The 25,707-nt window shown below is 36.8% G+C and overlaps 3 protein-coding genes, 1 long non-coding RNA gene and 1 other non-coding gene across 6 annotated transcripts; 3 read left to right on the top strand and 2 right to left on the bottom strand.

Moving 5' to 3' along the window:
- Positions 1-3,857: 3,857 nt before the first annotated feature.
- LOC149896265 (phenoloxidase-activating factor 2-like) lies at positions 3,858-14,228 on the top strand. The gene is made up of 9 exons (XM_090117824.1): positions 3,858-4,742; positions 5,650-5,825; positions 6,655-6,772; positions 7,714-7,911; positions 8,565-8,676; positions 11,237-11,342; positions 12,607-12,791; positions 13,165-13,329; positions 13,859-14,228. Exons 1-9 carry the CDS (start codon positions 4,738-4,740, stop codon positions 14,024-14,026), a joined length of 1,233 nt encoding a protein of 410 aa, XP_089973950.1. The 5' UTR covers positions 3,858-4,737; the 3' UTR covers positions 14,027-14,228.
- A 4,432-nt stretch (positions 14,229-18,660) lies between these two features.
- On the bottom strand, positions 18,661-20,394 carry LOC149896264 (uncharacterized). Its single transcript, XR_016458343.1, has 2 exons — positions 19,519-20,394; positions 18,661-18,884 (listed from the first exon to the last, which is right to left on the bottom strand). It is a non-coding gene; the product is annotated as an uncharacterized LOC149896264 (long non-coding RNA).
- Positions 20,394-22,231, top strand: LOC149896263 (uncharacterized). Of its 2 annotated transcripts, XM_090117797.1 has the most exons (3): positions 20,394-21,278; positions 21,856-21,934; positions 22,134-22,230. In XM_090117797.1, the coding sequence occupies exons 1-2, from the start codon at positions 20,413-20,415 to the stop codon at positions 21,920-21,922; spliced, it is 933 nt and encodes a 310-aa protein (XP_089973923.1). In that variant the 5' UTR covers positions 20,394-20,412; the 3' UTR covers positions 21,923-21,934; positions 22,134-22,230. The 2 variants fall into 2 exon arrangements, with proteins under 2 accessions (XP_089973923.1, XP_089973922.1); XM_090117796.1 differs by having other exon boundaries at positions 21,856-22,231.
- A 611-nt stretch (positions 22,232-22,842) lies between these two features.
- On the top strand, positions 22,843-24,037 carry LOC149896262 (uncharacterized). Its single transcript, XM_090118415.1, has 2 exons — positions 22,843-23,838; positions 23,882-24,037. Exons 1-2 carry the CDS (start codon positions 22,843-22,845, stop codon positions 24,035-24,037), a joined length of 1,152 nt encoding a protein of 383 aa, XP_089974541.1.
- A 953-nt stretch (positions 24,038-24,990) lies between these two features.
- TRNAY-GUA (transfer RNA tyrosine (anticodon GUA)) lies at positions 24,991-25,078 on the bottom strand. The gene is given in 2 exon segments: positions 24,991-25,026; positions 25,042-25,078. It is a non-coding gene; the product is annotated as a tRNA-Tyr (tRNA).
- Positions 25,079-25,707: the final 629 nt, after the last annotated feature.

Raw genomic sequence — 25,707 nt, 5'->3', positions numbered from 1 at the left:
TTAACCGAGTTTCATGAAAATTGTGTTGTATCATGCTTTTTACCAATGATGTGCGAGGATTGGAATGTTTAAAGGGAATGAATGGTGTAGTGTATCTATGAAATAGATTTATACATTGTCTCACGTACACCAGTAGTGGGGATAGCTCATAGCTGTCATTAGCTGTCATTAGTCAGTCGACGGCCGATGCCGGACTGGAATGGACGTGTGCCCGCACTATTGAGTGTAGTAGTGAGCCAGTGCAATTCTACATAATATATACGTACTGTAAGTACAGTACAAGTGGGAATGTTTAAAGTTAAATTTTTAGATATTTCTCGTTTTATTTTTAAAATCTTTTTATTGCCATTTTACTCATTAGGCAATAGTAAAGGAATAATCGTCTGTGCATATACTTAACGATTACACCCTGTATAGATTATCCACTTTTTCTAGTTTCTTGTTGTTGCTAGTCAATTCAGTCAAAGGTCAAAGTTAAGATAAGATATTTATATAATACTAGATTTCCGCCCGCGGCTTCGCCCGCGTTTTCAAAGGAAAACCCGCATAGTTCCCGTTCCCGTGGGATTTCCGGGATAAAACCTATCCTATGTGTTAATCCAAGTTACCCTCTATATGTGTGCTAAATTTCATAGTAATCGGTTCAGTAGTTTTTACGTGAAAGAGTAACAAACATCCATACAAACTTTCGCCTTTATAATATTATGTAATAGGATTAAGATAAGATTTAACTTTAAACACTCCCATATAATTATCTATCTCTTCTTCTATCTTTTCTTATATATAAAAATGAATCGCAAAATGTGTTGGTAAGCGCATAACTCGAGAACGGCTGAACCGATTTCGATAATTCTTTTTTTATTATATTCCTTGAAGTACGAGGATGGTTCTTATGTAGAGAAAACGTAAACATGTACCACGGGCGAAGCCGGGGCGGACCGCTAGTACTATTATAAAGGCGAAAGTTTGTAAGTATGGATGTTTGTTACTCTTTCACGTAAAAACTACAGAACCGATTACAATGAAATTACGCACACATATAGAGAGTAACTTGGATTAACATATAGGATAGGTTTTATCCCTGAAATCCCACGGGAACGGGAACAATGCGGGTTTTTCTAGAAAACGCGGGCGAAGCCGCGGGTGGATAGCTAGTATAATATAAAAATGAATCGCAAAATGTGTTGGTAAGCGCATTACTCGAGAACGGCTGAACCGATTTCGATAATTCTTTTTTTATTATATTCCTTGAAGTACGAGGATGGTTTATATGTAGAGAAAACGTAAATATGTACCACGGGCGAAGCCGGGGCGGACCGCTAGTGTATACATATATAAAAATGAAACCCGTTTTCCTTGGTCACGGCATCACGCGTGAACGGGTGGACCGATTTCGATAATTATTTTTGCACGCCTCATAAGCGAAGCGTTGAGGTGGGTACTACTGTCACTTCACGCAAAACATCTGATTTTTCAAACTTAAAATGTCTTTATGTATCATACATTGCACTTGTAAGATAATACATACACACACATATTAAGAAAAAACACTATTTTTAACGTTCATGATATTTTTGATGTCATTTTTGTTATTTAAACTAGTTAAAAAACAGTTTAAAAAAGTTCTGTCTTGGACGTCCGTGTGTCTGTATGTGCGGATCCATTTTCTTGTTAACACGATAGCGACCGAAATACTTTACTAATCGAGTCTTTTTTTTTCTCTTACGCTTGAGTATGCTCAGGAATAGAACCCTTTCATTTTTCAGGGTCTGATTCGATGTGGTTTAATTGTTATTAAATAAACAAAAATAATAATTAATAAATATTTATTAAAAAAAAATTATTTTATAATATTCCTTGAATTACGAGGATGGTTCTTATGGAAAGAAAACGTAAACATGTACCAGTCTATAATATAAAATAATCGCAAAATGTGTTGGTAAACGCATAACTCGAGAACGGCTGAACCGATTTCGATAATTCTATGGTAGGTACTTTAGCCATGTTCCTACGCTTTCCTCTTTGTCACATCTTAATTATTAAAAAAAAGACGGGTTGCACTCCGGAAGTGCCGGCAGAAGTGAAAACGCGCGTAGTAGAGAGGGGATAGCTGTCTACTCTCCATCCGTCTTACGCTTTTTCGATCAGGTCACGTGTCCTGACGCGAGTTTAAGATTTTATACCCATTACAGAAAAAGTGCTCAACGCCGCTAAAGAAGTTTTCACTTCAAAAATATATAAATCTTTCAAAACGTAAGAAATAGGACAGGTTTTCCGTTATGTTCCTTCCGTCTTCCATAAAACTAATTTTTGAACATCATATAAAAAATCAAAACGTATGAACATTGCCTATACTTTTCTCTACTGAATTATGAAAAAAGTAATTAAATCGGTCAAGTATTGGAGGAGGAAACAGGGGACTACGGAACGTCGAATTTGCGTAATTTTCCTAGGTATTTTCGGCTCGAGCTGCAGTTGTCCCTGTCGCGCTCTACGGGGGAAGCTTGAGGCATAGCGCGACAGCAATAGATAAAAGGAAAAACTAATTTTGATTTCTCTTTTAATAATGTCCCAAATTAGCAGGAAGTCGAACAAAATATGTACAATTTATATTAATTATATATTTTGTTGTTTTCTGCACAAACGAAAATACCTTTTTTATCTATGAGGAAATCCACAAATTAAATGAGACGATTATAAATGTGTTGTTTTTATTTAAAACATTTAAACTTAAAATATTCTCGCAATTTTACCTGTTTACAATGGTGAAATCAAAGACTGAAAAAAATCGGCCAAGTGTGAGTTGGACTCGCGCACCGAGGCCGAGGGTCCGAACAAACCAATTTTATGATACGTTGTAACTTAAAATTTTTGCTTTACACATATTTTTCTATATCTATTTGTGCTTTATAACATTACTTCATACCTTTCAATATTCTGTGTTCACAGGAAGTACCCTGTAAGTTTTTATTCCTTTGCAAATGTCTAAATTTTTACAGCATAACCTGACAGTTTGACCCCACGCGTTCCTGAGAAAAAGGGTTTTGACAGACAGCAAAGTGATCCTATAAGGGTGCTTTTCCACCAATAATGTGCGAGGATGTGTGACGACGACGAGGTGTGTGTTTGTAAATAACCAATAGTATCGCTTCAAACGATAAACTCTTCAAACTTCAAACTAAATGAAGCGATATGATTGGTCTTTACACACACATTCTTTGGTACATATACTCGCACATTATTAGTGGAATAGCACCCTAAGGGGTTCGTTTTTCATTTCGTGGTTCGGAACCAATTAGGAACCCTAATTAACAAGTAATTTTATATATTTGTTTATTTTTCTTATACGTATTCATATAAAGATATTATCACACAGTTTATTGCATAATCACTTATAATACCACAAGAGCTTCAAAATTATCGGGTATTTTCCGATAGGTTCGTTGCAAACAAATGAAGGAGTCAAGTTTTTAGTCAAGGTTAAAAAATCACGAGCGCGAAGCGCGAGTGATTTTTCCTGAAAAACTGGACGACTTTATTTGTTTGCAGGGAACCTTGAGGGAAATGCTAGATAATTTTGAAGCTCGTGTGGTATTCGGGAGATTATTTTTCCGTCCCAAATGTCGGCCAATAATTTCACAATTGAATTGAACCTGTCAGTCAGTTTGACGTCAACGACCAGAGAAAATTTTCAAAAAATTATCAGTATAATACCATGTAGGTTGTACCACGTGACGTCGAATGGTGCAATTCTATTGGTCGATATTTGGGTCGGAAAAATAATCTAACCTAATAGTAATTTCATCCACATACATTAAAACTAGGTTTTTCTCAGAGCTTTAATCCTTATCAACCGACTTCAAAGAAGGAGGAGGTTCTCAATGCCACATTTGAAGTGAAAATTCTTTAGGCGCGTTGAGAGTAAAATTTCAAGTTCGCGTCATAGCAATTCCGTCACATCATGGATAAGGCGACGATTTTGATATCTTTGAACCTTGCCAAAGAAGTTTCACTTCTAACACGTGTGCTCGGCACACACGCTCTTTTTTTAGATTTGTTCATCAGAACTTTCGACTAGGTAAACCAATTTTGATGAACCGTATGGTCGAATTTACATTTGGTTTCAAGGCGGTTTAGACAAGTTTAATAATTGTTCCAATTTTTGTCGAGATTTAATTCGACATTTAATTTTATAGAACCTTTGTGCCCGCGGCTTCACCCACGTCGCCTTAAACTTAACAAATTATATAAATATCCTTCCTAGAGAACCGCTCCATCTAGGTGAAAACAAAATGAAAATAATTGCCGTAAGTTTTTGAGTTTACGACTAACAGACAGACAGAAAAAAAGCAGCTGATGACTTTCTTTTATAATTTGCAGCGATATACTCAAACTCAAACATTTATTTATTTATTCAATTACTTCTTCTAGAAGCACTTTTGAATCGTCATTTTCATATTTAACATTTATCACCGATTCGGAAAGCAGTTGGTATCTATAGAGAAGAAACGTTAAAAAATACCTATAATATAAAAAATAAACTAATAAAAACATCGATACAAAGATCACAACACTATTCGATATCGACTTCAAATAATAATGTCGATAATAATAACATTCAGTCACATGTTAGCTCTCGGGTCTACTGTATACGAGGATTTAAATAATAAATTTAATAGTAAATAATAAAATATATATAATTAATATAATATACCTACATCAAATAAAGTGGTTATAATGAAGTGAGTATTTTCGTTTTTATTAATTACAAACTTTTAACCGACTTTCAAATTTCCGTTCCGGCTCCATCTCTGGAACGGCTTGATCGATTTTGACGAGAATTTCACTGACTGATAGCCGATGCAATAAGGAGTAACTTAGGCTCCTTTTTATTCTGATATTTCATAAGGGTTAAGAACATTAGAAGTAAAAGGAAAAACTCGTTTACGTCGGTGAAACCTAAAGAAACTTAATAACCTTTATATGTATATCTCTCTCCATAATACACGGGTACCACCATAAGGAAGATACCCGGTCCTTTGGAAGGCTTACGTCACACAGGTCCAACACGCAGAGGCCCTTTAGAGAATTTAATGTGTTGTGGGGCATTATTATTATTTGTTTTTGCTAAGCATAGAATTTTGATATTATAAACTTGAAAAGTTTTAAAGTGAAACTTTTATTACATCGTCTCAAACTTTTTGGTCTGTGTAGCGCATGTCGCGTGTATCGCGGCTGCCGAGTAGGTATACCTACTCGGCAGCCGACCGTCACGCGACATGCGCTACACAAAGCAGTGTTCGGAACCGTTCGAACAGTTTCACTTTTACCGTGGTTTCATAAAACCACACAACATTTTTTTTGTACTTGTTTCAAGAACGACTTGACGATTTCAAAAGTTTAAACATCGTGTTACTAGATTCTACACGTACGTGATTTTTGTGTAAAGTTTATATTCCACAAGCGAAAGCCAGAGTAGACTGTTAGTCTACTATATAAAAATAAGTCGGGTTTTCCTTCCTGACGCTATAACTCCAGAATGCACGAACCGATTTCCACGGTTTTGAGGTTTATAGCAAAGAATAGGTGTCTCTGGTGGCGAAACGGAGTTCGCCCGGTTTGCTAGTTGTTGATAAATTGATATTACAGGTATCTTCTTTTATGCTTGCTGCTGGCGGTGACTCAAATCGAATCACAGACAACGTTGGATCCTATAAACCAACAGTGGCTGGAAAGTTTTCTGAACACGCCAAGTCCAGTCCAAACCAAGCAACAACAGTGGCTGGATACATTTTTGCCCAAGCCGAAGTCTTTAGACCCCACAGGTATAAAGAAAGCATTTATTTCAACACACAAACACACAACAATAACATTCTAAATAAGTACAAGGTAAATTATAAAAATATAATACAAACACAAATTAATATGTGGTTGCATGCGGGATACCCTTCCGACATCTAGATTGTCAGGTGCTTTGCATGATAGATAAATTAAAAAATAATAATAAAAATAATTCGTGGATAACAGATACATAAATAAGACCAGTGAAACTTACATAAAATACGCTTATATTATTATAACGAACTAATATGAAAATACTTTAAATAATTAGTTTTTTCCTCTGTTACATATGCATCATCATCAGCCCATATACGTTCCCACATAGATCTCATATGTCGTCGAACATTAATTGATTCTCGATTTCCTCATGATGTTTACCTTCCCCGTAATCCTCTCAATATAATAATATTTCAACCTTTAAATAATATTGTTACTAGGAGTCGTTATTTATAAACTAATCAAGTTAATTAATTATTTTATTATATAACAATATCCTCAACATCAAACATCAATTATGCTTCTGCGAGCGAAGGACTTTATTTTTTGAAGTGAAACTTCTTTATCGGGGTTGGAAAAAAATTTAGTGTAACATTTTTGCGTTACGCGTGACATTATTCCGTTACGCGCCATCTTTTTCTTATCCCTACCACGCGTGATTCGACGTATTTCTGTAAAGTTGCATATAGTAAATTATTTTTTGAAAAATAAGGTCATAAAGAAGTTTCACTTCTTACGTGTGTACACTAGTACACGCACACTTTTTTTTTTATATTTAACTTCAAGGATAATATTTATTATTATTATTGGTTATAGCCAAACCGGGTGACTGTTTAACGAAAGATCAGCTACGAGGCCGGTGTGTGAAGCCGAGCGAGTGTGCAGACAAAGCGTCTGATGAAGAAATAGATCTGACCAAAATTGATGTATACAGGTGCATTACTATCTCATTAATATTATAAAGCTGAAGAGTTTGTTTGTTTCTTTAAACGTGCTAATCTCTCATCGCTAACTACTGGTCCGATTTGAAAAATTATTTTGGTGTTAGATAGCCCATTTATCAAGGAAGGCTATAGACTATTATATATCATCACTCTAATACCAACAGCACTACGGGTAAAACCGCGGGGCACAGCTAGTATATAATAATCATAAATGTAATGAAGCTTTTGGCCCACGACCTCGTTTGCGTATTTAAAGGAAATGCCCATAGCAATGAGATATTCCAATCCGGAAAAAGCAGCCTATATCAGTATGTCATGTATGTCATGTCTCCAGGCGAAAATAATCTATTTACATATAATAAATCTGTAGAAGGGTCAATTCTGTACATTGAAAATATTGAAAAAATAAATAGCAGGGGGTTTTACTGGATCGATACCAAACCCAAATATGTGATTAAAAAAATTTTTGTCTGTCTGTCTGTCTGTATGTCTGTATGTGAAGGCATCACGTGAAAACTAACGGTTCGATTTCGATGAAACTTGGTACAATTATACCTTATTATCCTGGGCATAAAATAGGATACTTTTTATCCCGGAAAAATACGTAGAAAAAATAAATCTTATTTTTTCTTAATTTTTCCGCGCGGACGGAGTCGCGGGCGGAAGCTAGTGTAGAATAAAATCGTTCCATTGAAACGTGAAAGAAGCACAAATAAACACTTTCTTATTTATGCTATTAACTAGCATTTCCACCCGCGTCTTCGTCCGCTTTGTTCAAAACTTGACAAACTATATCTTAACCTTCCTCTTAAACACTCTATCTATAAAAAACCTCATCAAAAGCGTAATTTTAAGCATAGAGACGGTGGAGAGCGACTTTGTTTTATTCCATGTAGTGATAAGGATTACAAAATGTAATTCTACTTTTCAGGGGGTTGAACTGTCACTATTTGTTGAAGTGTTGTCCGAGGAAGCAGATAATCACGAAGCCGGCCACAAAACCGCCTCCAATGGACGTCGCGCCCCGCGTGGGCTGCGGCTGGCCAATGCCTGCCTTAACCAACTACAGGACGACCGGTACCAACTACGCGAGCTTTGGAGAATTCCCCTGGATGGTGGCTCTGTTACGGTTAGGAGTTTTCTACCATCTAACGTATGATTCACGCTACACCGGGGAGATCTTCAAGCGTAGAGTGAAGCGTACCTTCTAGGGAAGCGCGTACCATCTTAGACCACATCTCAGCTCAACATCAGGCGAGATTATGGTCAAGCACTTCTGACTTCCCACTACACAATATATCAATACACATTTTGACGCGGTGCCCCGTCCGTGCACGGCTGAGCCACGTTCAGGATCACTTCATACAAAAAGTAAACAATAATGCTTAATCGAGAGTTCAATATATATATATAATAAAATACCGGATAATTTTAAGGATCTCCCAGTATATATATTTAACAAGAAACTGACGAAATGGTTAATGGAGAAACAATTTTATGACATTCATGAATTTATTACAGTGCGGAATCTGTGACAATAAAGAATGAGTGTGGAAAATTAGCACTATAAAATTGTAATAACAACACCTTTATTTGTAACTGCATTCTTGCAAATAAATGTAATTTGAAATTGAATTAGAATTTGAGCCCCTGACCGGGCATAGACAGGATACAGCCCGCTCGCGAAGACGGTGTAGCGCAAATCATGGTATATCCACTCCTTTGGCCAAGTTAGTAACGAACAACTTATTTCAAACCAACCAAATTTGTTTTTTATTCTAGCAAAACTTCCGAGATTTGGGAACAAAAGGACTACTTGGGGGGAGGCTCATTAATTCACCCCTCGGTTGTTATGACAGTGGCGCATAAAGTCAGCAATTTAAGCAAAAACGAGGTGAGGTATTCCAAGATTTTCTTAATTTCTAAGAGTAGCCACTTCGGAGGGCTGTAAAACCTTAGCTATTTACTTAATGAAAAAATGTTGTAAATAAAAGTTGTTCTTCGAAAAACAATCTACAAAAATGGTCTGATATAATTTCTTCGTAAACTTATAAAAAAAGTTTTATTAAAAAATATAAACATCTCTAACTTCTGAACATTTTCGCTTATAACTTTTTTGTTTTTAGTTCTACGACAAAAAGTTACTGAACCTAAGTTGTAGAGAATTTAATTTGCAACAAATAATGTCAACATTGTTTTATTATCAGATAAATAGTTTAGGAGATATATCGTAAAAACCATTTCAACCGCTATTTTCAAGATGGCGGCCGTGGGACAAGGGTGGCGACCCCACAAACTTGATGATAGCTTCACACTGACCCCCCCTACACATCAAAAAAATAAAATTGCGTCCTCTTAAAAACGCAACCCCAAATGTAACTTTTCAATGGACTAGATGGACCATTATCAAGATTTTACATAAATTGCCTACTGTCAGAATTGATTGATTCGAAACTTCAGCATTCGATGCCCATCAAGGACCCATCCTATATCATTCAAGCGATTGAAAAAAAAAGAGAAAAATCCAGTGCAACCGATAAAGCATCAGAATGCTAGCAAAAGATTTATTAGGTTTATCAATATAAATCTATATATTATAGGTACATAATATAATAAATCTGTAGAAGGGTCAATTCTGTACTTTGAAAATATTTAAAAAATAAATAGCAGTGTTACTGGATCGATACCAAACACAAATATGTGATTAAAAAAATTTTTGTCTGTATGTGAAGGCATCACGTGAAAACTAATGGTTCGATTTCGATGAAACTTGGTATAATTATACCTTATCCTGGGCATAAAATGGAATACTTTTTATCCTGGAAAAATACGAAGAAAAAAAATAAATCTTAATTTTTCAGTTTTATCCATAGACGTTGTTCTGTAGAACCGCGAACACACGTTGCGTTACCCGCAGTGGATTCAGCGATGTAACCTGTAGCGCCAAAAGTCGGATTTGGCTTGAACCGTTTGTGGCACACGCGGGCCGCACGACACCACGCCCACGCCTCCTCGACTCCTATTATTATAAGGACGGCGCGGCGTTCCGCGCGATGCATATAATTTATGAATTTTGATGCGAGCGGACGTGTCCAGTGTGGCGAGCGAGAGTGATCGTCTAATATTAATTTAGTGAGAAACGTCTTCCCAGTTCAAAATGGAGAAATAAACCATCCACGCGAAGACCGACATCCGCGCGGACGGAGTCGCGGGCGGAAGCTAGTCAGAAATAAATATCTTTTGTTTTCATTTGCGTATTTTTCTATTTTATAATTTTTTAACACAAACATTACATATTTTTTATTATATACAAAATTTCTTTATCCGTTTTATTAGTGAAACTGAACAACTTTCACTAAGAAACTTAGGTCGAAAAAAATGTATAGAGTTATGCATTTTGTATGGAAAGCTTATTTTTTTTTTATTTCGTCCAAATTTCTTTGTAAAAGTTGATCAGTTATATTTAAAACATGAAGTTGAAGATATCAATAGAACGTATTCGCAAATTTTGTGTACTGATAAACTAATGGTTAGGGAGCCAGGTGCAAATTTGGTTAACTATTTCCTCTCAAGGGATAATTCGTCAGACGCATGAGAGTATAGTATTATAAAGCCTCGTGAACGTCAGCTGGCGCTCGGTTGGGGGGGTGAGCGGTTGTAGCCTCCCACGCACATAGGAAAAAAAATACATTCATTCATTCATTTCCTCTCAGCTAAAAATTTGTCAAATTGTAGCTAACCCAATATCTCAACGAAAAAAAATAGTCAGCTGGTTACAACATGGTGTATTATACGTCAGCTGGTGTCTCGAACATGAAAGTTAAATTTAAAGAAAAATTTATTTTCCGTTATTTCCTCTCAAACAAAAATTTACCTGATGATAGCTTATATGTAACCGTGGATAAATATATATGTCAGCTGGCTGTATCTTGGTGGAAAAACCGTCAGCTGATACGGGAGGCTACAACCGCTCTTCCCCCCAACCGAGCTCCAGCTGACGTTCACGAGGCTTCATAATACTATACTTTGATGCATTTTACTAATTACCGCTTGAGAGGAACTTGGTCATAAAATCTGCTGCTGGCTCCCGGACCAAAAACACCCGGTGTAATTTTCACGAAAATTGTTTCAAATTGTCATTTTTGGTACTTATTACGAATATTAAATTATGCATACGAATGATTTAATTTTTAAAAATTAAGTGGAGCAACTTTCCCTTAGTACATTTGTATTATATTTTACATATAGGATGACAGGATGCATTTGTTTGCACTACTAGACCAAGCCCTTTGAAGTGAAACTTGTTTAGTCGCGTTGAGAGTAAAATTTCATGGTTGCGTCATGGCAATACCCTAACATCATGGAGTAAAGCGACAATTTTGACATCTTTGAATATTGCCAAAGAAGCACACACGCTCTTTTTAACTAAAATATATAATATTTATTGTCTTTAGATCAAATGTCGTGCAGGAGAATGGGATACTCAGACACTTAATGAGGAACCTGAACACCAAGAGAGAGACGTGGCCAAGATTATATCTCACGAAGGGTTGTGGTTAAGTGAGTGTTTTTAGAAATACATAGTTTTTAAAGTGAACTTTTATTACATCGTCTCAAACTTTTTGGTCTGTGTAGCGCATGTCGCGTGCGGCGTGTATCGCGGCTGCCGAGTAGGTATACCTACTCGGCAGCCGACCGTCACGCGACATGCGCTACACAAAGCAGTGTTCGGAACCGTTCGAACAGTTTCACTTTTACCGTGGTTTCATAAAACCACACAACATTTTTATTCGCTTTTGCCAAATCTATACTATCTATATTCTATACTAATATTATAAAGCTAAAGAGTTTGTTAATTTGTTTGTTTGAACGCGCTAATCTCAGCAACTACTGGTCCGATTTGAAAAATTCTTACGGCGTTAGGGCGTATTCAGAAAGAAAGCTTGAAACTTATAAGCGCTTATCGGCGCTTATCGATGCTTGTCAACGCTGGTTCGCTCTACACAAAGGAAGCAGGTTGAAGCAGACCAAAACAAATTTTATATGGCAGCGCCCAGCGCTTACCAGCGCTTGTTGAAGCTTGTCGGAACTTGTCGGCGCCGATCAGTGCTTAGCGGCGCTTGTTCATATATTTTCCTGCGCGGGTTACCAGCGCTGACAAGCGCCGATAAGCGCTTATAAGCGCTTATAAGTTTCAAGCTTTCTTTCTGAATACGCCCTTAGATAGCCCATTTATCGAGGAAGGTGCCCATTTATCAAAAGGCTTTATATCATCAATCTTAGATCAACAGGAAAGCAGCACTGCGGGTAAAACTATGGGGCACAGCTACTGTAAAAAAAAGACGGGTTGCACTCCGGGAGTGCCGGCAGAAGTGAAAACTTGATTATTAACGTTGAGCATATTTGATATCCATCCGTCTTACGCTTTTTCGATCAGGTCACGTGTCCTGACGCGAGTTTAAGATTTTATACCCATTACAGAAAAAGTGCTCAACGCCGCTAAGGAAGTTTTCACTTCAAAAATATTCTTAGAAAATACTTTGGATACTAAAGTAGAGAAGTAGGACAGACTATAAATAATAAAGTTAAAGTGCACATAATTAATTTTGATATGTATACATAGTACAAAACAAAGTCGCTTCCGCCAGTCTGTCTGTCTCTATGTATGCTTAGACTCTTTAAATAACGTAACTGATATTGATTTGTTTTTTTAATAGAATAGTTCTCGAAGGTTCTAGTATATAATTTGTCAATAACAAAGCATGCGAAGCCTCGAGAGGAAAGCTGGTACATAACATTATTTTTATGACTATTTTTTTTTCAGAAAGGGGTTATAATAACATTGCCCTGTTAATTCTCCAGAAGCCCTTTGAATTGGTTGGAGCCCCTCACATAGGTATCGCATGTTTAGGGCAGTCGATGCCCAGTGAAGGAACGAAATGTTTAAGCATGGGCTGGGGACAAACAGAATTCAAGAATCCAGACGCATATGCAGTTATATTAAAAAAGGTGATAGCAGTATATTTTGCACTTTTCTTCAATTCGTAACTCATTAGCATCTTGTACGTTTTCCTTGTAAATTTTACAAATTATCCCGAAAAAAAGGAACATAAATCAACTAAAAATCTTCAATTTGACTCTTGAATTTTTTCTCTACGATTTTCCCTTTTTACCTTTCTAGAAACCAAAGCATACATTTTTAAAGAATATAAAAAAATCTATTACAAATCGGGATTAGAACCCGCATCTTTCGCCTTGCCGGGGCGCTCTCAGCCACCCGTGATCGCGGAGATCGATTTCTTTCTATTCTTCAAAAAATATTTATACAGCATTTGAATGCAATAGAACTGAATATCAAGTACCAAGTAATTCTTTTTCCCAGGTGAAGCTACCGATATACAACAGAGACCAATGTCAAGTGAATCTTCGTAAATACAAAAATTTTCGCAAATGGACACTACATGATTCTATGATGTGTGCCGGGGGGGAGGAAGGCGTTGACACTTGCACGGGAGACGGAGGTTCACCACTAGTCTGCGAAATAGATGTAAGATTATCATCATTACTTGACTGGCCAACCGGCTTGGTTGGTAAAGATTTAGATACTTCGACATGTCGGTTTCCTCACGATATTTTCCTTCACCTTTCAAGCAGTGGTGATGTTATAAAACATGAGCAGATAAATTTAAAAATCAATTTATTTTATGTACTGACTCATCACTGACTTATCACTGACTCACTGAGCCACCACAGCCTTGATGTTAATTTATAACTTACTTGTAATCTATCAAACTTGTTTATTCAACTAGACTTCGTTTAGAAACGCTTCTTAATCGTCACAGAAAAATAACAATTTACCGCCGGTTCAGAAAGCAGTTTCTACAGAGTTTCTATGTATATTGTAACAATACCTACCATATGGAAATTCACGGATTTTAATCTTGGAAGCTTTACAGCGAGCGTGGTCACGGGCAGATTGCCTGCCCATACACGTTAAAAATCCGTTAAAAAGTTATTTGTATACTTCTTCTCCTTCCTTCTTTTTCTTCTTTCTATACTTCAATAATATTTTTCAGGGGGACGCCGACTCAAACCGCTATGCTGTATATGGAATGGTCTCTTTAGGATTAGGATGCGGAAGAAAAGATACCCCCGGGGTGTACACTGATGTCACTTATGTATATGACTGGGTGAAGAAGACAATGAAAGCAGAAGGTCTGCCTACTGACAGTTTTGTGTATTAAAGATGACTCATGCTACACTATGTCGCGACCGGGCCGTGCACCGTCCGGGACATGATAAAACATTATTGTATACTTTTTCTATGTAGTGACCATGGCTTGGGGGTACGGGCAACGGGAATCATGCTCTAATCTTGAAGACATCTTTGTCTATAATAAGGATTTAATAATGCTTGTAATAAAATATACCTACGCAATCTGAAAAGTGTTTCTTTTTTAATCTTTGGTAAGAAGTAAGGACATCCATTGGTCTACAATGGTAAATTATAAAATTATATTATTATAGTAAGTTATGACTTATAACTGGTCTCTACCTACGTACGTGTCTCTGCGCCAAATTTCTGAACTAAAGGTTTCATTATAATTAAAATCTGGAATAATCCATACTAATATTATAAATGCGATAGTAACTCTGTCTGTCTGTCTGTTACTCAATCACGCCTAAACTACAGAACCAATTTTCATGAAATTTGGTATGGAGTTATTTTGATACTCGAGAATGGACATAGGCTACTTTTATCCCGGGAAAATGACGCCATCCCGGAAATCCCACGGGAACGGCAACTATACGGGTTTTTCTTTGACTGAGCGGGCGAAGCCGCGGGCGGAAACCTAGTAAATATTATAAATGTATTAGACAGATAGGTGTTATGTGGGTCGAATTCTTAATTTACATCAAACGAACAAAGAGCTATAGAGCTATAGCAAGAGCATTCTTTCGTGATCTTTTAGTCTAAACGAAAATTTATATTCAGTGTTGTTGGTATTAGAACATTGCATATAATCTTTTCGACCGCACTAAGAACAACGAAAGAATGCTGATCAAGTCATAATAAAAAATATGGTAAACAAAATATCCTTAAAAGTTACCCAATTTTTGTATACATTTTTGTCCTGACACTTATTAACTACAAATTAATAATATGAAGGTAAAAAAAATGAATAAAAAATTACAAAAAAATAATATTTGAATATAGGTACTTTAATATATGTATAAAATGAAATGTAATGAAATGAATTTATTCGCAAGAAAAGTGGTAATACAATGGTGTTATGAGAGAACTTGTTCTACACAATTCGCCAGTCACAGCTGGCATGCGAATAGTTACATTCACTAAATTTTACAGTGCTTGTTAAATTTTAAATTAATATAAATTATAAACATTCATTATCGATGATGACAGAGATTCAAATAAAATTATACCCGGCGCGGCCTAGATGATCCCTATGACCTCGACACTGACAGTTATTGTCAAGAGACAAACTTGTAATGGCGTCACCATTAAATTAGAAACGTATTGGAGGCGTCCAAAAATGGCATTTATTAATTTTTACGTAGCTTTATGCCATTACAATGATATTCCGTTGGAATTATAACAATTCTTAACATTTACGAGAAATTATATCAATCTGACTTTACGTTTACGTCCTTCAAAACTTACATCATTGGCATTTATCGACTAGTGCGGAAAGTATCGATATACAAATTTCGATAATGGAAACGAGTTCACATTTTTTCCATGCTTAAGCTATAGTTTATTCTCTATTGAATGGAACAGAAGATCGCAGCATAATTAATTAATTAATTACCGTTCGCGTTAATTTACTTACCTATGATAATATAAGTTTTTTAGAAAAATTAAATGGGGGATTCCATTTTCATGATAAAATAATATACACTGTGTTAAACGGGTTAAAGATTACGAGAAAATGATAAGGTGCATTTTTATGTTTTGGAAAACTTTCGTTTTACTTACCGTTTCGTTTACATAATAGACGCTAAAAATTCATTTTATAATATTTGTAAAAACATGTTTACCGACGTGGCTGAATGCAAACCACGTGTTGCCGCAACAAAATCGTGCGGAACGGAGCGTTGCGACTGCGTCATCGCGTCGTCACACAGTGGATCCAAATTCAAGTTTCATAGACCTAGGATTCAATATCGGTCTATCGCGCTGATTTTTTTTTTCAAGGCAGATAATTGAACACCGATCAACTTTTTCTAATGGTAAAAATCCCCTAGGCGTATAGTTTTTGAGAAAAAAAATTGTTGAGTTTTTTTTGTATGGAGAAAAATCTTTATTATTTTTTTTCTCGCGTTGCTTTAAATTGCGAATGCTTAGATTCATATATTAAGTAAGTCCGGATGATATAGTATCCAGAAAAAAATAAAATATCTGCATCGACTTGCAGCCCCGCGCAGGAATGATCGATAAAAATTTCAATTTTCCTATGCTCTTTTCTCTTGTATTACCTGCGTTTTGTTGCTCAATACTTGCTTATTCGTACTCCTTACATGACATTAATGAATATTGAGAACATTTCAGCCCACTAAATACGTTAAGTTATATTTTTATATCTTAAAAATTTTCAAAAACAGGCAATTATAAAATAAGTCACAGTACAACGTAACCCGTGCCTAGAAACCAATTAGGTAACGACAACAACCTAACTGGAATGCGGTGTTAGTCCCAGTTAGTTCCGAGTATATAAACAACCTCGTTAGTGCCCAATCGTTAACGAGGTCCAAGTACATAAACAACCTCGTTAGCTTTAACGAGGTTGTTTATATACTCGGTCGCATTTAATCCTGCATGCCCTTAGTACCTGAGTACTCTTAATTTATATAAATAAGCCGCACATTAAACTGAGCTCCATTATATTTCCGACATTTACGAATACTATACAATGGCTGGCTTGAGTACTAATTTGGATATGTTCCTGATTATGAGGAAATTTGGTGATTTGAAGAATTTCAACCATTTGTTTGAAGTTATCATCTCAAAAATCCCATATGAACTGTCTGAAGAAGATCGCAGTAAACACAAAGATTTTTCTCGTAGTTATACACATTATAACGAAAAAATGGTCTGAGTCAAGCCGATCTCTGAAGACGTTTCTGACTCGGGAAAACAATAAAAGGTGGTTGGAATCTGACATCCAGTGGCCTACTTGTGATTCGGTGGACTTAAATGTTTTGTTTGGTGATTGTGCGGATGTAGATGAAGAAACTCAGACCAACTTTTCTTCGTTTATAGTTGAATCAGTTCCATCAACGTCCACTGCTGAAGCAAGTACATCCACTGAAAAGATATCTAGAGTTCCATTCCAAGATTTGAGCAATAAACAAAAAAAAAAAACGACGATCCGACTCTACTATGAGTGAAAAAAATGAAGAGGAACTTTTTTATTGCTTTACTGAAAAGTTAAAAGCTCACGGCAAAGCAGCTTTTGCGAAAATTTTAGAGCATTTGGAAAAATACCCTGATACTACCAAGTGTATCAGAATTTTTGTTAATTAAAAAGAAGCAAGACATTCCTGAAGACAAATCCTTGGCTGTTTTAACATCTCTTAATCTTTCCAAGTATATAAACAACCTCGTTAAAGCTAACGAGGTTGTTTATGTACTTGTACATCGTTAACGATTGGGCACTAACGAGGTTGTTTATATACTCGGAACTAACTGGGACTAACACCGCATTCCAGATAGGTTGTTGTCGTTACCTAATTGGTTTCTAGGCACGGGTTACGTTGTACTGTGACTTATTTTATAATTGCCTGTTTTTGAAAATTTTTAAGATATAAAAATATAACTTAACGTATTTAGTGGGCTGAAATGTTCTCAATATTCATTAATGTCATGTAAGGAGTACGAATAAGCAAGTATTGAGCAACAAAACGCAGGTAATACAAGAGAAAAGAGCATAGGAAAATTGAAATTTTTATCGATCATTCCTGCGCGGGGCTGCAAGTCGATGCAGATATTTTATTTTTTTCTGGATACTATATCATCCGGACTTACTTAATATATGAATCTAAGCATTCGCAATTTAAAGCAACGCGAGAAAAAAAATAATAAAGATTTTTCTCCATACAAAAAAAACTCAACAATTTTTTTTCTCAAAAACTATACGCCTAGGGGATTTTTACCATTAAAAAAAGTTGATCGGTGTTCAATTATCTGCCTTGAAAAAAAAAATCAGCGCGATAGACCGATATTGAATCCTAGGTCCATGAAACTTGAATTTGGATCCACTGTGCGTCACGTCGCGGCGCCGTGCGATTGGCCGCGGATTGACCCCACTGTCCTCTACTACTTCGACTCGCCACGCAACCGCTGAGCAGGACACTCCCTCACTAAAAATCAACTGTACCAAACCGCACTCTGTAATTTTAATCAATAAACTTTATACGCGCAAGTTTAATTGTCTTCTTCTTTCGTCGTCAACATTTCTGGACCTTCGACACCGGATCACATCCTGGATTTTGGAGACGCAATCGGCAAGGAAGTCGCAAAATTACAGTGCAGTTTGGTAAGACGGCCAGCTAATTTATCCAACCCTGTAAAGCTTCATCTGAGTGATACTGTGCTTTGTATATTCCAGAGCTTTCGGTGTTGCTTGCCTCCTCACGTGCTTTTACGCTACCGAAGAATCTGCTTCACGTGGCACGTAAGTACTTGTAGCTTTTTACTTCAGTCATTATGTCTCTTTCTGAGCAAAAGGAGCTTAAGGATTTGAGGAAAAAAAGGGGGTTAATCAAATGTAGGTTAACGAATTTTAAGAAATATGTTTCGTCATTTGAAAACGTGGATCTTGATACACATCAAAGGGCAGAACTAAAATTACGTATACCAGGTGCACAAAGTTTAATGAACGATTTCAACCAAGTACAAAGTAAAATCGAAGATCTTGTCCCGGAGTCAGAAACGGATAAACTCATAGAATCACGCGTAGAGTTTGAAAGGGAATATTATGTTGTCCTGGCGATGCTGGACTGCATGGTAAACCCAGATAATTCCGAGGATAGATCTGTTAATAAATCCATTGACTGTTCCTTAGCGCACGACCATACGACCTGTAACAATTTTAATAACGATTCAGTAAAATTACCGACTATTTCTGTACCTAGCTTTGACGGTTCACATGAACACTGGGTAGAATTTCGCGATACGTTTTCATCCTTAATTCACAATTCGAAAACAATACCACCGGTTCAAAAATTCCATTATTTAAAGGCAAGTTTAAAAGGCGATGCCAAAATCGTAATAGAAAACGTTGAATTTTCATCCGAAAATTATCTGGTTGCATGGGAGCTTTTGTTACACCGTTTTAATAACACGCGATTGATAGTGCAAAGTCACATTAAGGCAATATTTTCACTTCAAAACGTCTCAAGAGAATCGGCTATTCAATTACACAATTTAATTGATACAGTTTTAAAAAATTTACGTATTCTTAAAATCTTAGGAGAACCCACGGAATACTGGGACACTTTGATTATTTATATCGTAGTTTCAAAGTTAGATCCTACCACTGAACGCGAGTGGGAACAATTTAAAAATACCTTTTACAAAATAAACAAGGACAAAATTATTAAACTAAACGATTTATTAGAATTCATTAAAGAAAAAGCCGATTTATTAACTACACTATCCGTAAATCACAATAAACCTAGTATTTCAAATAACTCAAATAAATTTTCTACTTACCAAAATAAAAATTCATCATCCAAAATTCATTGCAACATAGTTTCGGATAACAAACACTCTAAATCGCAATCCAATAAGTCGCGCAGCCATTACAAGTCATGTTTGCTATGTAACGAAAAGCATCAGCTGTATTCATGCCAGAAGTTTCTCGACTTATCCCCGCAACAGAGGTATAAGTTAATTACGGATAAAGACTTATGCATTAATTGTATGCGCCCAGGTCATTTAGTTGGTACTTGTCTTTTTGGTCCGTGTAGAAAGTGTGAACAAAAGCACAATAGTTTACTTTGTGATGCAATTAAATTATCACCAATTAAACAAAATACAGTGACGTTAACTACGTACGAGCACCCCTCGCTTACTAATACGCATCCCGTTTCAGTGGTTTCAGTAGATAACGCACACATGCAACTTCAATGTATTAATCACGCACAAACCGTTATGCATACAAAGGATGACAATTCTTCGCAACAGATTGTCATATTGTCTACGGCGATAGTTGAAGTATATAATGAATCGGGTGAGTATTATTGCGCACGCGCAGTTCTAGATAGCGGAAGCGAGCGATCCTTTATAACGCAATCATTTGCAAATAAATTAAATATACGAATATTACAGTCCACTCAACATATTCACGGTGTAGGTAATTCTATTACGCAATGTTCGCAATCTTGTAACATTGAAATTAAATCGCGCGACGGGAGCTTCACTGCCCGTTTTCAATGTTTGATTTTGCCCCAAATTACATCAAAATTGCCTACAACCACGGTTAATTTAAATCAATTTAATATTCCTCACAATTTATTGTTAGCTGATCCCAATTTTTACGAAAGTCAACCTATTGATTTACTGATCGGTGCTGATTTATTTTGGGAATTAATAACTGAAGGAAAAATGCGCCTGAAAAGTGGTCCTTTCCTTCAAAACACCAAATTAGGTTGGATAGTGTCAGGTGCAATTAAATCTTTTCCGTATACTAGTAATAAAAAATTATCACATATTAATTGTAATTATTCGACATTATCCACGGAAGATGATTCACTCGATAAGTTAGTTAGGAATTTCTGGGAATTAGAAGAATTATCCGCGCCTAGCAATAAATTACAGCAATTATCGAGCGAAGATAATATTGCTTGTGAGGAACATTTTATTCGCACAACACGTCGACTTTCCGATGGTCGTTTCTGTGTTTCAATTCCGTTGAAACAATCACCTGAGTTATTAGGTAATACACGCGCACAAGCTGAACGTCGTTTTTACGCATTAGAGAAACGTCTTCAGCAAAATACTAATTATAAAAAGATGTATTCTGATTTTATACAGGAGTATATTAATTTAGGTCATATGAGTCTCGTCAATACGTATGGGAATCCGCACTATTTCCTACCGCATCATGGTGTGTTTAGGGAGCACGCCACCACAACTAAATTACGCGTAGTTTTTGATGCGAGTATGAAGTCTAGTTCCGGCGTATCATTAAACGACATACAAATGATTGGACCTGCTATTCAAGGTGATTTAATTTCTATTTTATTACGTTTTCGCGAGAATAGGTATGTTGCATGCGCTGACATTGAAAAATTTTACAGGCAATTGAATATTGCTGAAGATCAGCGTGACCTGCAGCTGATCTTGTGGCGGGATGATCCCTCAGAGCCGCTGAGGGTGTACCGACTCAACACCGTGACGTACGGAACGGCATCCGCACCGTATCTAAGTTGTAGATGTTTAAAGGAATTAGCCAAACACTCGAATATTCCGTATGTAGCCGATACTATTAATAATTGTTTTTACGTTGACGATCTCATAGTTTCATCGAATTCTATATCCGAATTAGAAAATATTTGTAAAGAAACTAGTAGTCTTTTAGAGTCAGCTTGTATTAAATTACGAAAATGGATTTTTAGTCATAATTTAAATTTAATTACGCCTAGCGTCAATGAATCGCAAACACACGATCTATGTTTACTGAATAAAACTTGTAACAATAAAACTTTAGGTATCGGATGGAATAGTCTCGATGATTATATTTATTATTTCACGCAAATTATACAAAAGAGTGAAGTAGTGACAAAACGTATTATTTTATCGTGTGCTTCACAAATATACGATCCGCTAGGATTATTAAGTCCGTTTATTACTATCGCAAAGCATTTATTACAAAGATGTTGGTTGTTAAAATTGACGTGGGATGAATCGGTTCCTAACGAAATTTCGCAAATATGGGATAAGTTTATAAATGGATTATCCTTTCTTAGTAGTTTACGAATACCGCGTCACGTTATGTGCATTGATCCAGTGCGAACCGAACTACATATATTTACCGATGCTTCACAGGTCGCGTACGGAGCTTGCGCATACGCTCGTACGATCAATGCAACAGCTGATGTCACAGTGCGCTTGATATGTTCGAAGGGTAAGATCGCGCCGACTAAACCTACAACTATACCTAGATTAGAGTTGTGTGGTGCGTTGTTAGGTGCACGATTATATTATAAGCTTATTGGATCACTACGTTCAAACTTTAATAAAATTGTATTTTGGACAGATTCAACTATCGTTTTAGGTTGGTTAGGTATGCCTATTAATTTATTAAAACCTTATGTTCAAAATAGGACGGCAGAGATTCACGAGCTGACCAAGGAACATCCATGGCGTCACGTCGCAGGCAAGGATAATCCAGCCGATTTAGTCTCACGCGGGCAAAGTCTAGAAGCGCTCAGCTCCTCATCTTTATGGTGGGAGGGTCCGTTATTTTTACATAATGTACATTTTGAATTGCCCGAATTAAAACATTCCAAATTAATTAATTCAGATTTGCCAGAAATTAAATCTACGAATATTTGTTGTCACATAAGTAATAATTTAAACGATAATTTAATTATTTTTTCTCGATTTTCACAATATAATAGACTTAAACGCGCAGCTGCTTATGTATTACGTTTTATTAATAACGCGCGAAATAAAACTAATAAGTGGACAGGTTTATTATCAGTCGAGGAATTAAATCGTGCTGAATTAACGTTAGCAAAGTTGAGTCAACAGGAATCGTTTCCCGATATTTACTATGCGCTTAAAAATAATAAAAATATAACGAATATATCAGGCTACAATCAAATTTCTAAATTAAATGTATTTTTTGACGCAAATAATAATTTAATTCGTGTAGGTGGGCGTATTCAAAATTCGCCAAATTTTAGTTTTAATAAAAAATTTCCTATTTTAATCGCAGCTAATCATCATTTTTCACTTTTGCTTTTTCGGTTCGAGCATGAACGTTTACTCCACGCCGGGCCACAGCTTCTACTGTTTACGCTCAGAGAGATGTGGTGGCCGGTCGGCGGCAGAAACCTCGCTAGGAAGGTGGTACATTCGTGCATGCGCTGCGCACGACTGCAACCGACTACGGTCGCGCCTATAATGGGGAATCTACCGCAGGAGCGTCTGGACCCAGGTTATCCGTTTATACGTTGTGGTGTCGACTACGCTGGCCCAGTGTTCACGTTGAATCGCAAAGGCAGAGGTGCTAAGTTGCAAAAATCGTACATATGCTTATTTATATGTTTTGTTACACGCGCGGTTCACTTGGAACTTGTTAGCGATCTATCGTCGGAATCATATCTATTAGCTTTGAAACGTTTTATATCGCGGCGAGGTAAACCCGTGACTATCTTTTCTGACAATGGAAAGAATTTTGTCGGTCTCATGAATGACTTCAAAAAATTTTTAGCTACCTGTTCTGATGAAATTAAAGCATATGCAACTTCGCAAAATATTAATTTTAAAATGATACCTTTTTACGCTAGTCATTTCGGGGGATTGTGGGAAGCTGGAGTAAAAAGCTGCAAGCACCATCTCAAACGTGTAGTAGGTAACGCACATCTAACGTTCGAGGAGTTTAGCACAGTATTGACCCAGGTTGAAGCTGTCCTGAACTCCCGTCCTTTGACCCATCTTTCCACAGATCCCAATGATTTCCTTCCACTTAGCCCTGCACATTTCCTGGTTGGTCGTCCGCTGACTGCACCTGTAACGGCTGAGCTGCTATACGACGTGCCTGAGCTTCGTCTCCCGAGGTTCCAGAGGGTGGAACAAATACGCCAGCACTTTTGGAATCGTTGGTCCAAGGAGTATGTCTCCGAGATGCAAACGCGAACCAGATGGCACCAGCACAAGGGGGAGCTCAAGGAGAACACGCTCGTTCTCATTAAGGACGACCGATTGCCGCCGTTGAAGTGGAGCTTGGGGCGCATCCACGCGACATATCCGGGGAAGGATGGAGTAGCACGAGTGGCCGACATTCGTACTGCAGACGGCATCGTGCGTCGGGCGTTCACTAAAATTTGTCCGCTTCCTTCACCAGATAGCTGATTCTTCGCTTCGTGGTCGACAGTTCGTTGGAACCAGCACGTTCCAAGGCCGGGAGCATGTTGCCGCAACAAAATCGTGCGGAACGGAGCGTTGCGACTGCGTCATCGCGTCGTCACGTCGCGGCGCCGTGCGATTGGCCGCGGATTGACCCCACTGTCCTCTACTACTTCGACTCGCCACGCAACCGCTGAGCAGGACACTCCCTCACTAAAAATCAACTGTACCAAACCGCACTCTGTAATTTTAATCAATAAACTTTATACGCGCAAGTTTAATTGTCTTCTTCTTTCGTCGTCAACACCACGCCTTAGCCTATAAAATAGTAAAGTATCGACACGATCCATCATACGAGCAATCACTAAGACGAACTGTCATAGGGATCATCTTAGGCCGCGCCGGGTATAAAATAAATTATTACATATAGTCCGGGATACATCGCCCATTTTTGCAAGTGATTACTATCAAGCTAATTTTTCGTGAGTAGCTTTATTTTGATAAGATGCCCAATAATTTCCTGTACGAAACTCTCGATTGTGGTAGCTTACAGAGGTAACAAGGATAAAAATTTTTGATTTGACGGTTCTCAAATATTTATTACGCAATTTGTAGGACAATATGTCTGTTGAATTATATAAGTATTAAATAAGTGAAAATAAAAAAAACAGCTGGTTAGTAATCATTTATGATGACTTCGTTATCGATACACATTGGAAAGGGGGACTCTTTGATCAAACCATAGATTTTGTAGGACAAATATTTTTTCGAATAATTTAGATAATTATCTTGAGATTGAACAAAAAAAAAACATTCAGTTAGTAATTAATATTTTAGAACCATCAAATCAAAATATTTTATCCTTGTTTCCTCTGGTAGCTACCACAATCGAGAGTTTCATACATGAAATTATTGGGCATCTCATCAAAATAAAGCTACTCACGAAAAATTAGCTTGATAGTAATCACTTGCAAAAATGGGCGATGTATCCCGGACTAATATTATTTGCATCAAAAAAATTCATTTAAATTATAATGGCATTTATCAATTAACCAGTTTTTAAGTTTAAATTTAAAACTATTTAGATATAATTTTATATAAAAAAACTCCTTCGAGCCGGATTTGAACCAGCGACCTATGGATATCAATTTAATCATTCTACAGTCCACCGCTCTACCAACTGAGCTATCGAAGGTACGAGAGCATTGTCCAAAATAAGCTATAGGTTTTTTTTTTACATTTTCTAATCTTAATCTTAATCTTAATACTATTATAAAGGCGAAAGTTTGTAAGTATGGATGTTGTTTGTTACTCTTTCACGTAAAAACTACTGAACCGATTACAATGAAATTTAGCACACATATAGAGGGTAACTTGGATTAACTCATAGGATAGGTTTTATCCAGGAAATCCTTAAGGAAATCCCACGGAAACTGGAACTGTGCGGGTTTTTCTTTGAAAACGCGGGCGAAGCCGCGGGCGATAAGCTAGTAATATTATAAAGCTAAAGAGTTTGTTTGTTTGAACGCGCTAATCTCAGGAAGTACTGGTCCGATTTGAAAAATTATTTCGGTGTTGGATAGCCCATTTATCGAGGAAGGCTATAATATATCATCACGCTAAGACCAACAGAAGCGGAGCCACGCGGGTGAAACCGCGGAGCGCAGCTAGTCAGTAATAAAGTGAAAGGTCTTACGAAATTATCTACCTGTACGCTCGAGTTTCACCGAGTAGGCTGTGAAGTGTAGTGTAGACTTTGTTTGTATTATTCAAAATTTTAACAGTCATCATCCTGAAGATTCGCAAGCGAAGAGAAAGTGAATC

This window comes from Colias eurytheme, chromosome 29, assembly GCF_061535395.1.
Source record: "Colias eurytheme isolate Ceu_HAF_F1 chromosome 29, ilColEury1 Martin Lab GWU primary, whole genome shotgun sequence".
NCBI lineage: Eukaryota > Metazoa > Arthropoda > Insecta > Lepidoptera > Pieridae > Colias > Colias eurytheme.
The sequence above is the reverse complement of the archived record's forward strand: the minus strand, read 5'-3'. Positions and strand labels throughout refer to the sequence as shown.